The 13,958-nt window shown below is 47.6% G+C and overlaps 1 protein-coding gene across 7 annotated transcripts in view; it reads left to right on the top strand.

The window, feature by feature from the left end:
* Window positions 1-13,958, top strand: part of SH3RF2 (SH3 domain containing ring finger 2) — a 132,354-nt gene that overhangs the window by 113,941 nt on the left and 4,455 nt on the right. For 6 of the 7 annotated variants that reach the window (XM_055331223.1, XM_055331216.1, XM_055331217.1 and 3 more), the window contains one exon: window positions 856-1,164. In XM_055331223.1, the coding sequence (XP_055187198.1) occupies window positions 856-1,131 (276 nt within the window). In that variant the 3' untranslated portion in view covers window positions 1,132-1,164. Of the gene's footprint in view, window positions 1-855; window positions 1,200-13,958 lie in introns of those variants that run through there. The other variant, XM_055331220.1, reaches the window with a different exon arrangement.

Below are 13,958 nucleotides of genomic sequence, written 5' to 3'. Positions count from 1 at the left end.
ATCACCTGATTCTTATGTGTTGGCAACTAAGTCAAACTCTCAAACATCCTGCAGATGAAATCATGCCACCAGGTGTCCAGGTTGGGAACTCTGCTCTGAGGATACAAGGCCATTATGAAACTTTTGAGGGATGCCTGGGTGGCTCAGTGGTTAAGCATCTGCCTTTGGCTCCGGGCGTGATCCTGGAGTCCTGAGATCGAGTCCCACATCAGGCTGCCTGCATGGAGCCTGCTTTTCCCTCTGCCTGTGTCTCTGCCTCTCTCCTTCTGTGTCTCATGAATAAATAAATAAAATCTTAAAAAAAAAAAGAAAAGAAAAGAAAAGAAACTTTTGAGTTGGAGTCGGTAGAGAGGTGCCTCACAGAAGAGGTGGGCCTGGAGTTAGGCCTTAATGGCAGGTGGAGAGGAGAGAGGGAAGGCATACCTCTTGTACTTTCCAGAGGGGACCATAGCCTCTGGCTTCGGCCCTTTTCTCCCATTTCTCATTTTTCAGTTCTCAATTTAAATAGCTCTGCCTCGAGGAGGCCTTCCCTGGCTGCCCCATTGCAGCTGCAGTGAGAGCGCACTCTACACCCCTAGCATCTTACACTGTGGCCAGCACAGCACTTGTTTTAACCCATCTGTCTGTCAGGGCACTTTTGTCTGCTCTTGGATTCACGGCACTTTTGTCTGCTCTTGGATTCACGGCACCTCACAGCATGATGCATAGTAGGCCCTCAGAGCAGACACAGGTCTCTGCTGAGTGAACACAGAAATGAGGGTTATTAAGCAGGGACAAGTACTGAGCAAGAGCATGAGTCAAGTCCCAGCACAGCTCCACCTCACCTGGGTCCTTTTGCTCTCCTTTCTCTTGCAGCAAGTCAAAACCGTGAGATTCCAGAATTACAGCCCTCCTCCTGCCAAGCAGTACACCTCCCATCCCACCTCAGGAAAGCCTGAACAGCCTGCCACCCTGAAGGGGTCCCAGCCTGAAGCAGCCCCCTCAGGCCCAGAGATGACCGTCCTATTCGCCCACCGAAGCGGCTGCCATTCTGGACAGCAAACAGACCTCCGAAGGAAGTCAAGTTTGGGCAAGACCATGACCCCGGTGCCCGCTGCCTCGGCCACACAGACTATGTTCCCCAGCAAATGAATCTACAGGTGGCTTTTCCCAGACCCCAAAGAGGTGAATTGCATTTAAATACAGTCTGCCTCCACTGAGGGAGTCCTGCCATTCTTTGGGTACTCAAACACGGGTCCTCGTTCTGTCCATTTTACCTCTGGGAAAGGAAAGGGGTGAGCAAGGATCCATGTCCTGGGTGGGAAGATAAAGCATGTGGCCTATGAACATAATGATTTGATGCAAGGCCACTACTCAGACCAAAGAGTGGGAGACAGTCTTGGCTGCCCTCTTCCCCAGAATGGAGTGTGCAGCCTCATCCCTTGTGTTCTGTATAGAATTTCTGTGGTGCCCTAAATGGGGCTTCAGCCATGGGAGTCACAGTGGTGGGAATGTTGGCATTCCTTCTTTGACCTCTTCACCCTGTTCTGAACAAGCACCAGAATGGCTTCTGCCATCTTTTGGAGCCCCAACACTGGCCGCCAGTGACTGCCATGGTGTTCCCTCCACTGAGTCATAATCCTGGCTGCAAAGGAGGAATCTGGGGAAGGATGTGTGATGGATACTCTGATCATTCTGAGAATCCTCTAAAACCAAAAGGAGTCAGCTTATTGGATTTGGTCCAAACAAGAAGGTCAGAGAGAAAGCTATGATCATATTTTAAACTTCTCAGTCTATTTTCCCACATATAATCCTACATGATAGATAAGCAGGAAGTACAGAGCTGCAGGCAAGGTCCTGTATGGAATTAGGGGTAATTCATTCATTCTGGCTCTAGTCTGACTTCCCCAAGAAAACACAGCATGCTTCAAAACTGTGTAAGGAGTGTGAGTTTAGATGTATATTTTATTTGCATTATGACATTATTTACTGTCTCTTTTATTTGGGATAGACTAGCTGTTTCACTGGGTTGTGGAATAGGGCAGTAAGGTAAAGGAGAAGATGCCAGTGCAAGGCTGCATTGGGGACACTTCCTGGAGGACAGCTGGTCTTACAGGGACGAGGCCAAGAAGGTTAGAGAGGGAAGGGGACACAGAGGAGAAGAGGGAGGGTGGAGAGAAGCTGGGAGTATGTGTGTAAGAAAGACAGGGCAGGGAGTATCAAGGAAGAAGAAAAAAGGGGAAGAAGAGTGACTTTGACACTCCTGACAATTGGGGACAGAAGGATGGAGCCTGCAAAACCAGGTGACCCCACAGAGATGGGGCTGAAGCAAGCACCATATAAACAAGGCTGAGGGGGCACCCCGGAGAGCTGAGGCAGTGTTGTAAGACAACCCATTAATTCTCATTAGACCTGACTGCTGTGATCTAACTTTTATTGCATGCCCATCAGGGTGGGCACTTTAGTGCATAAATGCCATTTGCCACTGAGCCTGGGTGTCATTAGAAAAAACAAGGCAGGTCTAATTAGACCTTTTTCCTGGACAGTTCTTGAAATCCTGAGATTAAAAACATTTATCTTCTACATACCCTCCCCCCCACACACACACATACATGCACTTGGCAAACTGAACTGTCCACATACTTTTCTGGATATTAATAAAATGAAAGCAAAACCATAATCCTGCCAAGGAATACTGCTCAGGTGTCAGAACTTTGGTGTTGGTAGAGCCAACATGGTAACAGGTTCTAGTGTTTCTGTGAGATATCACCCTTATCTGCTCCAAAGAATGAACATGACCAACTCCTTGCCTCACTGAGCTGAATATAATTATCCAGATGGAGAACTGGGACAAAGTCACAAGGACAGGGAGGCATCCTATGATTTGTCAAGTTCGTAAGCTGCTGCTTTACTCAAAAGAACACCCTCTATGAGTTTAGCAATCTACACCCAGAATGGCAGATACATGATATGACCAGCCAAGCAAATATTTAGACTGTGCCTCAGTAGCAGTGGATCCAGTTAATTTTTAACTGTGTAGTTGACAAGCATTGTGCGTACAAGAGTAATGAAGACAGTCCTTGCCTTCCACACAAAACAGAATATTCTTCCAGTTGCCCACTGCCTTTATAGGGTAGTCTTTTTGAGAAATGTAAACAACTCCAAAGGCTTGCTACCCCCATTCCTGACTCTTCACTAACACCCAGCATCACACTTAGTCCCTCTCCAACCAAACTCCATCTCTGTGGAATCATAGGAGGATTTGAAAGGAGCAAGAGAGTGTTTTATCCAAGTAAAAGTTGGAACTCATTGGCACCTCCAATCATTTATTCCACCAGTGGGTTTCAGACAGTTCCCATGTGTTGGGCACTGCAGTGAGGACAACAGGTACATCCTATCCTATAATGTCTGGTGTAACCTCATAAGGCAACTGTAAATAGTCCCCAGTACAGAGCCAAGGAAACAGGCCCACAGGGTAACCACAGATAGTAGCAGAGTGGTTTTGACAGCTGCCCAGGCACCAAGTTCAAGCTGTCTGACTTCAAAGCCCAACATGGGACTATGCTTTATGAATTAAGGGACCATCCTTGAACCCAGACCACTGGCTTCCAACTGCAGGGATATGACATAGTGCAATGGTAGCAAATGCAGGTTCTGCTACATGCAGACTGGGTTCAAATCCCTATTTACCACTTGCTAGCCATGTGATGTTAGGTAAGTCACTTAACCTTTCTGAACCTTGTTTTCTTCTATAGGAATGATAATTGTGCCAGTCTCATTGGGCTATCGTGAGGATTAACTGACATAATATTATGAAGTGACATAGTACACACCTCACACATGTCAGACTTGAATGCTTTTAAGGGAACAGGCCACTGAAATTCCAGGTGAGAAAGGCTAAAGGAATGGCATGTCCAGGACAGTGGTGCTAAAATGAAACAAATATTGCCCCATCACAGAGGTCAGAGCACAGGGTAGTCTGAGTCCTGAAGGATGAATAAGGAGTCAGATAGAAAAAGGGTGGGCGAAGGGCATCCCAAGCAGAGAAAGAAGCATTTAGCACTTGGATTTAAATGCAGCAATCAAGCCAAGTTCTCTTATAGTTAGAGGAATCCACTCCTTCGTGGAACATTCCAGAGATCCCAGGTGGAACTGAGTACCTCATATCTGAAGCCAAATATCCCAACCTGTGAGAGCTCCATCCCTCAGCCAAGACTCAGAGTCACTAGGAAGGTGCCTCTTTGCCTCATGATCGCCCCCTGGCATCCCAGGGCTAGGAAAGGTGCTGAGGGTAGGCTCTGATTGGGGAGTGCGGGGTAAGAGGGACATCTGAGAGGTGAGAGAGGGGCACAATCAGCTGAGTACAGACTCCTAGAGCCACACTTGAGGAAATGGTCTCCTTAAGCAGCATCAGGACCCGCACTTAGAGCTTGTCTATGTCCTTTCTCATGTGGGACCAGCTACACCTCCTCTACCCGCCATCATTCCACAGACAGGGCTTTTGGAGCAGAAACAGTTTAAAGCAGTGCCCCATCTGTGAGTTGGCTAAATCCAAAACTGACTCAATAAAAACATGGTGCATTGACTTCCAACTTCTCTTGAAAACTCAGAAGATCTGTCCATGCCAGGCCTGCAGTTCCCAAACAGAAGTGATGCAGTGGTACTGGGTCGGGGCAAGCTTTAGTTAGATGGACACGCATACTTAAATTTACTGCAGTGCCACCAGCCTGCTTCACTCACTCACATGACCTATACCTGAATTAGGCATGTTCTCCTGGAGTCTGTGTACCATATTTCACTGCACAGTCTTCAGGGATGCCTTGAAAATTAGAGGAGACCCTTAGAATCAGCTGATCCAGGCACTTGGGTCTCATGAGCATAGTAAGCTTAGTCTGGGCCTGACAGGGTATCATTCAGTAGTTTTAAGGTGGGGTCTAGGCATCTGTGTCGTCAGCATAAAGTGATCCTGATGTATAAGAACCAAACCTGTCTTTCTCGTATTGTACAGTAGGGTGGAAATGTATCCACAATGGTTGCCAATATATTGAACAACGCCTGTTATGATAGCTGAACAGTGGATGCTCTGAGCTCCCCAAGGCATCTCCCCACTCCTGCTCCCTGGCCCTTTCTCCACGTTCTCCCCATCACTCTACCTTCCAATAGCCAAAGGGCTCGGGCCATGTGCAGCTGAGACCTTCAGCAGTAAAGCTCTCCTTCGTTGTCATTGGCTGGTGCCTACACCACACTGGTCGTTGACTATCTTGACTGGTACCCTGTTATACAGAATAAGGCCTAGAGACGTCCTTCAGAGACCAAGAGCACTGCTCTCAGCCCAGCACTCTGCCCAGCCCACATCTGAGCCACTGCCCAGCCCCTGACAATTACTTCCATCAGGCCTGTGGCTCAGGACAGGAGCTGACTTGGAGGGCGGGCAGTTCCTTGCTCACTGGTCTGCCTTTTCACAGGTACCAGCAATGCCTTTGAGCTTCCCAGCTCCTCTGGCATCAGTTAAGCAGATATGGAAGTTGCTTGTTGCAATAAGATGAGTGGGCATGATCCTCACCCTCTCGCCCTCCTCTGCCCATACAGACCAGCCACATGGCCTCTGGACTCCCTTCCTGGGAAGTGAACACTGTGGCAGGCGGAAGAGCAAAGTCCTATCAAGTCTCTCCACTGGGAGCAAGTGCTGAGCAAGCTCAGCTAACCCAGGGCCAGCAGCTGCTGCCATGGGCACCTCTCTTGTTTACATCTTCACAGTAGAGACCCTAGTTTCTGCCTTTGGCTGAGGGAAGGGAATGTTAGCACTTTCAGCACCCTCTCAGGTGACCACGAATGACAGTCACTCAGGGAATGTGTTGGGCAGGCAAGACCCAACGACAGGAGTTAACTCCAAAGGTACCTATAGCAGCTCGGTGTCCCTGAGAATAAATCTTGTAAGGACATTTTGCTTGAAATAGAACAATGTTCAATGATCAAGCCATCAAGCCATAGTATAGTGTCCTGGACCAGAGCAGAAACAAAACGTTCTCAGGAAGCCCTTCTGTCTTTGACAAATAGAATTGGGCATAAGTGGGATCAAAGGTAGTGGGGGTGGGGGCATGAAGGAGCACTGCAGATTCATCCATCCATCCATCCATCCATCCATCCATCCATCCATTCAGCACCAGTTGTCCATCAGCCACTCTGGATCAAGCTCTGTGACAGATGGTGGGAATTCAGTCGTTCCACAGGAGAGAGAAAATCCATATGGGCCTCGCAGACTGGTGTTTCTTATTAATTTTAACTGGATTTGGGGGCTCCTTTCTGCCTTTCTCCCTTTTTTAATTCAATGGCATATGTGTGTGTGTGTGTATCTTATATATATAGGTTTGTGAAATAACCATATACCAACCATCTAGCTTTTTTAAAAATAATCATTATCCATTCCATTGAAGCCTGCTGTGTGCTTCATCCAATCTCATTCTGTCTTCCCCTCCTCCCCACTTTCCTCACAACCACTGTCCTCAACCCCATGCTTATCACCCATTGTAAGTTTTCCACACATGTACCATATGGAATTTTCAGTGCGGCTTATAGATCTCAGTGAACACTAGTCAGAGCAGATATTGCAACCGGAGACCATAGAAGCCCCGCCGAATATGTGAACTCCCATCTGGCCTCTGTCACTGGGATGCCAAGGCTTTGAGTCATTGCTGGGAATTGAGATTTTGATGTACAGCATGTCTGGTTTTGAGAGGTTCTAGTTGAGAGGGATTTTTATATGATTCTTCCCAGTACAGTTGTTTAGAGAGATCATGCTGCTCACGAACAGGTAAAATATGGTTTGTGGCTGTGCTCGAACTGAGTATAGGGCTTTCCAGGCGGCTCTCCTGTGGGGCTGGCTTGGCCCTTTGCGGGAGCCAACTGCAGAAACCAGAAGCAGCTCCTTAGAATCTGAAACTGAAACAGATCTGGCTGCCGCTGCTGACAAATTCTCCTAAGAACCTTGTGAAGTCTGCAGGGAAAAGCTATTCTTGTCCTCTGACTGCAGATCAAGAAACTGAGATTTACATGTTGCAATGCTTTATTTAAGGTTTCATGATTAGTTTGAGATGATAGGGGACTACTAAACTAAAAAAAAAAAGTATAACTCATCATCCAGCAATAATTGTCACCGTTTACTGAGCACCTACTATGTACCAAGAACTTTACATGCATTATGCCACCTAATTCTCTCCAGCCCCATGAGGGGAGGAATTGCATTATCCTGTTTTAGAGATTACAGTTAAGGTTCAGAGGTCAAATGACCAGTCTAAGGCAACAAGGACTAGAATCTCTAAGCCCAGAACTTAACCTTAAATCACCACATCCCTCTTGTTCAATGGCAACTATTAATAGCATGGTTGAGGCTGGAGAGGATAGACAAATGGGTGTGTGCTTCTGAAATCACAGGCATGAGGATGGGGACAGGGACAGAGGATGATTTACTTCAGAGGGTCCATCCCACCCAGATTAAAATACAAGGGTCTTGTCATCAAGAAGTCATGGTGGAAAGGAAGGTAACTGAGAGTGTTCTCTAAAGAGATATCCAAAAAGCAAATGTACCCCTGCTGCAAGGGCACCTAGACACAGCCAAGCAAAATGTAAACCAAGCTTACAGTGTGGTTTTGGATCATTGATGTCAATGCACAATAGTCATTTTGCATTCCCTAGATCTCTCCCTCTTCATGAGTTTATTTCTGGTTTTGCCTGTACTCACTCTAAATGATACAGAAAAGAGACAAAAAGATGGGGGATATGATCTCCAAAATGACCCTCCACTTTCATCTTCTCTGTGGGAACAAGAAAGCTTGAGAGCACTGCAAGAACATCTTCCAGTATTCCATGCTGGTATTTATCCAAAGTTCAAAGGCGATTACTTTCAGGGGTAAATACACACCCCCAGATGCAAGGTAATTATGCAAATAGGGTCAACTGCTGGATGGACAAGAGCTAGGGCCCAGTAAGGACTAAAAGGATGCTAGCCAAGACCCAGGGAGAAAGGCAAAAGGCATTTGCAAAAGCCATTTTGTGTATCCTCAGTTAATGCTATTAGCATTAGTGCTAGATTGACTGACCGACTTGATGAAGGACATTTGACGTCAGTTTGATTGCTGGAGGTCCCGTGTGTTCTGGAGGCCAGAGCCACCCTGATGCCCTCCCCATGAAAACAGTGACTCCCCGAACCACCCAAGAGGATTGTGAGAGCTGATGGCATTCAGCAGACCTTCACAAATAAAGCAAAAGCAAGTTTGAACCTAAAAGTAAGGAGGCAGCAAAAACACCTGGAGGACCAAAGAGGATTCAAAGCGGTATCACCTACCAAGGAACGTAGCCACCCCCGATTCCCAGCCCTTCCCCACTCCCAGTTCCTCAGGGAGATGTTTTACATCTCTGTCAAGTTGAGAGCTGGGAAAACTTCCCTGCATGAAGAGGACATGTCAGTCACAGCTCGAGAGAGATAGCACCAGCTTCCGTGACGAGGAACAGAGCAGTCAGTCAGAAGGGGCGACACTGGTTGGAAGGGAAATTTAGATATCAGAACCACGTTTCCAAATATCCCATTCTGCACATTCTATTTATAAGCTCAATTCTTTTTTAAGCTTAAGCTGTTTTTAGATGTTGGCAGTTCTGAGAGCCTAGGACTTCTTCATTATGGAGACCTTGAACAAAGGACTAGATTTTAAAGCTTTGGTCAACAAGGATTTGGGGGTAGCTACACCAGCTATGTTCCCAATCCACTAGAACTTCATAAGATATGGAGAAGCAATATAACATACTTGCTCGGGTGAGTGATGGGTTTTGGAACCAAATCATCTGGGGTTTTGTCCCAGCTTTGTCACTCCCTAGTTATATTTCCTGTGGCACATGACTAAAGTTACAACACCTCCCTAAGCGCATTTTCCCATCTGTCAAATGGGTATCAGAACCTCCACCTCCTAGGTTTCTCAGCAGGATTAAATGAAATCATGCATGTACCTCTCTGATTGTTGTATGGGGTACAGTGAAGTGTTAAATAAATGGTAGTTATGACCAATAAATGGATATGGAGGCACAATTCAAGATTGGAAAGTACAATAAAGAAGCTAGGCTCTATCATATGAACAGGAATGAGAAGGGGGAGCTATGAGGGTGTGCTTCAATTGTCAGGGGGCTTCGAGGACAAGAAGCAGTTTCTAAAAGATGTTAGCACGGAGAAACATCGTTTGCCATGTGGAGAGAAAGCACCTGGGCACTGGAATCACAAGTCCTCATGTTCAAATCCTGGTCTTCTGGGCGCTCTGATCTTGGACCAAGCTACCTAACCTGAGACTTTCTTGACTCATCTGAAGAGTGGAAACAATATATCAGCACCTCATAGGATTATAGGGCACATGAAGGGAGCAGGGAGATGCTGGCACACACAAGGAGCCCTACAAGGGACAGCTGTCAGAGGAGTCCACAGGCACCCAGAGGCTTGGAAGCAGCTGAGCAGGGGAAATGCTAAGTATAAGAACAGCCTCTTGCCGGCTGCCATTTGGTAGACGTGTCCCCAATGCCAGGTACTGAGCTAACCCCTCAGAGGGTCACTCAGAGGGCGGTGAAGAGCACAGCATCAGGTGGCCCGATGCAAATCCAGGCTCGGCGTTTCCTCCCTGTGCCACCACAGTGGGCAAGTCATTTAATCTGCCCAATCTTTAGTCCCCTTGCTTGCAAGATGCCTGAAGTAAGTTCTTTGAGAGGTGTGGTAGGGAGGAAATGAGAAGATGGACGTAAAGTCATGAGCACGGCGCCCGGCACGTAGGAAACGCTGTGTGGTGGTAGCCGTCGTGGTTATTCACATGCATGTTTCTCTGTGAATCCTCACAGCAATTCCATGAGCTAAGTGTTAGGATCCCCTATTTATTAGCTCAAACAACTGGGGCTCGGAGGATAAGCACTTGTCTAGGGTCACCATAAGGAAGCAGCAGGGCTGGCTCTGCAAGACTCGAAATCTCGGATTTCTGTTCTCTCCACTTTTCACATAAGCTGGTAAACAGCTCGGGGCTAAGGTCATAGGACAGTTATTTTAAATGCACCTTATGCCATAATGCTCATCCGTCTTTTCTTGTCTGATTTTCCCCACCACCCTGCCTCCTCAGCTGTTGGAGGTGGAAGGTGTAGGGCTGTCAGTGCGCCTGAGCCCAGCCAGTGAGCACACTGGGGCTGCGTCTTTGGGGACTTGCAGCCTCACAAGGTGGCAGCATTGATGAAATGTCCACTGTGCTGTGCAGCGAGGTCTCACATGGACATGCTTCCAGCTGGCTGTGATTTCGATAAAATGCCCTCCTCCCTGGTGCCAATTAACAGAAATTAAATGTGCCTGGCACACTTCGTCATTCAGAAAATGCATGTGCCAATGAGTTCAACTGCTAGACACACCATGATGACCACGGGACTGCCGGCCAACATCCCAGTTCTCACTCTTCTCCATTTAAAGTCACAGAATATTTTCCTCCTTGGTAGACATCAGTGTCACCTCGCTCATTTATCTGTTTATTTCCATCCAACAAACACCGACTGAGCACCTACCATGTGCAGGTTTTGTTCCATGCCATTGGGATGCAGCAGTGAACAATGCAAGCAAATTTCCTGCCTTCATGAAGGCGGGTAAATGGTAAGCAAACACCCAGGACTGCTTCTACATGACAGGTGTTATGAAGGACACAAAGTGATTGGACAAAGACTGCCTGAGGGGGACGGGCTACATTAGGTAGAATGGCCAGGAAAGGTTTCTCCAAGGATGTGACATGTGAACTGAGATTGAAGACCAAGAAGGAACCAGACATGCAGTGTGGCAAGGCGAACAGAAACAAGCTCAGACATCAGGAAATTCATTCATTTATCCAGCAGGTTGGATCATATGATAAATATGTGTTGAACCAACAATGGAAGAATAGGTCCATCTTCTTTGTTCCTATCAAGAAGGACCTTCATATAGGCAGGAGGAGCTCTGGGGAGATGCCACAGCATAGAGGCAAGTGGCTGCCCTTTCTCCAGCCCCATTCCCCTTCTTGAAAATAAGGGGCTGTGCCTAAGCCCTAGCATTCCAGGCCTATAGGCTCGGAACACCTTCCAAGGGGACTGGCTCTCCCAGCTTTTTAAGCAGTGACTGTGTGGCAAGCACAAAGCAATCTGTCATTTTTTTTTAAAGCAGTCAGGATGGTTGGTTGTAGTCAAGGCATGTCATCTGCGTCATTGTCATTAGGATGTACATACCGAATTACATACTGAATTTCCATGCGCCGTCACCCAGTCTGAAAACACTATTAGTTGGGAGCTTCCTTCCTCCTCCCTTCTTCCCATCTCCTCCCTCTGCTCCTCCCCACCCCCAGGCCCAATCCTTCTCTGGCAGAGCGGGGAAGAGCCCAGGCTACAGAACTGAAACACTTGACTTGTATCTCCGGTGTGACTTGCTGTGTGATTTTGGACAAGTCCGTTCATTTCTCCAAGTCTCAATTTTCTCATCCATATAATGTAGAGGAAAATAAGAGAGACCATCTCACAGCAACCATCTAAAGTAAATACTCAGCTGTTATTATCCTTATTTTTAAATTAGTGCGGGAAATTGTCAGAACTCAACAGAGAGAACGGAGATCTGGGTCTTTAAGGCAAAGGAAACTCAACCAATGAGTGCCAATGAGCCTGTTTAATGATTTGTCTCCACCTATGGTGTTTTCCATTCTTGGAGATAATCAAGAAGGAGGATCACAAGAAATAGCCTTCAAGAGGTCTTTTAATTTATCCTGATGGTTTCATGCCAACAATTACAGTCCCCTACTCTGTGCCAGACGCTATTCTATGTGCTTTACTTATATTTACTGATTCAAAAGTCTCATCACAACTACACAAAGTAAATACTATTATTATATACTATCCCATTTTACGGATAAAGAAACTAAGACCTAGAGAGAGAAGACAACTTCCACAGGGTCAGGAATTGGTGGATTTGGGGGCTAAACCCAGGCATTCTGACTCCAGTCAGTGCTGCTGACTGCTTGCCCCCTCATTTAAGATGAAACCTAAAAGCTTTCCTGTAGACATCAGGTTTTTCTACTTCAAATAGACTTTTTCTCCTGAGCGCTCAGTCAACAAAGAGTTATTACCTGCCTAGCCCTAAAACCCTGGCCCACCAACACAGCACTAATAAGGGCTGCTGCCGAGGACTATGCAGTGGCAGCCCTAGGTAAGGTCACACCTCCCACCACTGATGGGATTTTCGGGGGCCTCGTAGAATGTCAGTGGATCTTAGAATTGGAGTTCTTTTCTCCATCACTTAGCACAACCTGGAAGGCCAGATTAATGTGGCAGCCATCCTCCCCTTGGCAGTCACCTCCTTATTCCTTTCCTGCCCCTGTGCTCTCCCTCGGAAACACCACGGCACAAGAAATGCAGTTAAAAGAGCAAACCAACCACCACTCCTCCCTTGCCATCCAGATGCAGTTGTCTCAGATAACCTGGCCTTCCATCTTGGAGGGTCCTGCTCCCAGCTGCCGACACCCCGCCTGATTTGCAGATGACAGCACGCCGTTATCTGAGCCCAAGTGACAATGACCCGTCCCCAAATCCCCAAAGGCACATGCCCAGCCCTGGCACGGGCACCAACTTAGGTACGTGGAGAAGCAAGACCTATCCAGCGCAGGTGCCCTCCCTTTTAAGGGCTAAAAAGTCACGAACAGCAGGACTAAACTCCTGCCCGCGTTTGGTGGTGTGCGGCGAAGAGAGCATGAATGCAAATCCTGTGTAACTGGCACGGCAGGGGGCAGACCGCACCCAGCCATCGCAGACTGTTCGCGCCGGCTTCTCCCGCTGCACAGGAGCAGCCACCTGGAGACTCTGCGTGGAGCACGTCCGCAAGGGAGTCCTTGGGCATCGCGTCCACGGGCCCTGAGAGCTCAAGGAGGCACCTGCCTGCCGCAAACTCGGGCTTCCTGGGAACGGACACTAGCAATGGAGCAGAGCCCTGCCTTTAGAGAGTGAGGGCTTGCGGGGCAAGTCTCCGTGTTGCCCATAAATCGCTGGCAAGATCGGCCCCACGCCATCCTGCAGAAAACCAAACTTTGATCATGGTCGGAGTTTCCCCAAAGAGAAAACTGGTCTGTCCAATCAGCCGGAGTCCGCGGAGAGGAAAGCAGTCAACAGGCTGGATGGAAGCAACAGGGCAAAGCTGGCCGACTCCCTCTCCTGCCCGTGTCCACTTCTACTGGGTTTTCAGGGGACGCACTCACTCATGGACAGGCTCTGAGGCTGACTTTCAGAAGGCAAGTCTTTCTCAATGCTCTTGGGCCAATTTCTCGTCAGCCTTTAGGCAGCCTGTCCCCCTTCGGCATGATCCACTGGGGCTTCACTTGCACTCAGGAGGACCAGAGGCCAAGCAGCCAAGCCCTGGAGAGCTGTGGTGGGTGTTCAGGCCACCTGCCCTCGCCTGGACAGGTCAGCCCGAGCCCTTACTGCCCTTCCTTCTGAACTCAGTGCTCGGGGGGAGAAGGAGCTGCGGGCTGGTCAGGGCAAGGAGGACACTGGGTATATATGTGGGGACGGTGGTGTGCAACTTGAGTTGGTCATCCAAGTAGAGTATTTGAGGCCTTGGAGAAATTCTGGGGGCTCATGGATTCTAACTTTTTATTTTTAAAAGGCTTTCAGACTTACAGAAATGCTGCTGGAATAGTACAAAGAATTCCTATACACCCTTCAAAGCAAGGCACCCTAGATACTAAAACATCTTACCATGTTTGTTTTGATTTTCTCTTATATAGTATATATTAATTAAATATTACATAAAAATTTAATGTAAATTATATATATAATTTTTCTGAACCATTTGAGAATATGCCGAAGATCAAATGCCCATCTATGCCTAAGCATTTCAGTGTGTACCGTAAACAAGGATGTGGTCTTATATAACAACAAAACAATAACCAAAACCAGGAAGTGAACACTGA

The sequence above is a fragment of the Nyctereutes procyonoides genome, unplaced genomic scaffold (genome assembly GCF_905146905.1).
Source record: "Nyctereutes procyonoides isolate TBG_1078 unplaced genomic scaffold, NYPRO_anot_genome, whole genome shotgun sequence".
NCBI lineage: Eukaryota > Metazoa > Chordata > Mammalia > Carnivora > Canidae > Nyctereutes > Nyctereutes procyonoides.
The sequence above is the reverse complement of the archived record's forward strand: the minus strand, read 5'-3'. Positions and strand labels throughout refer to the sequence as shown.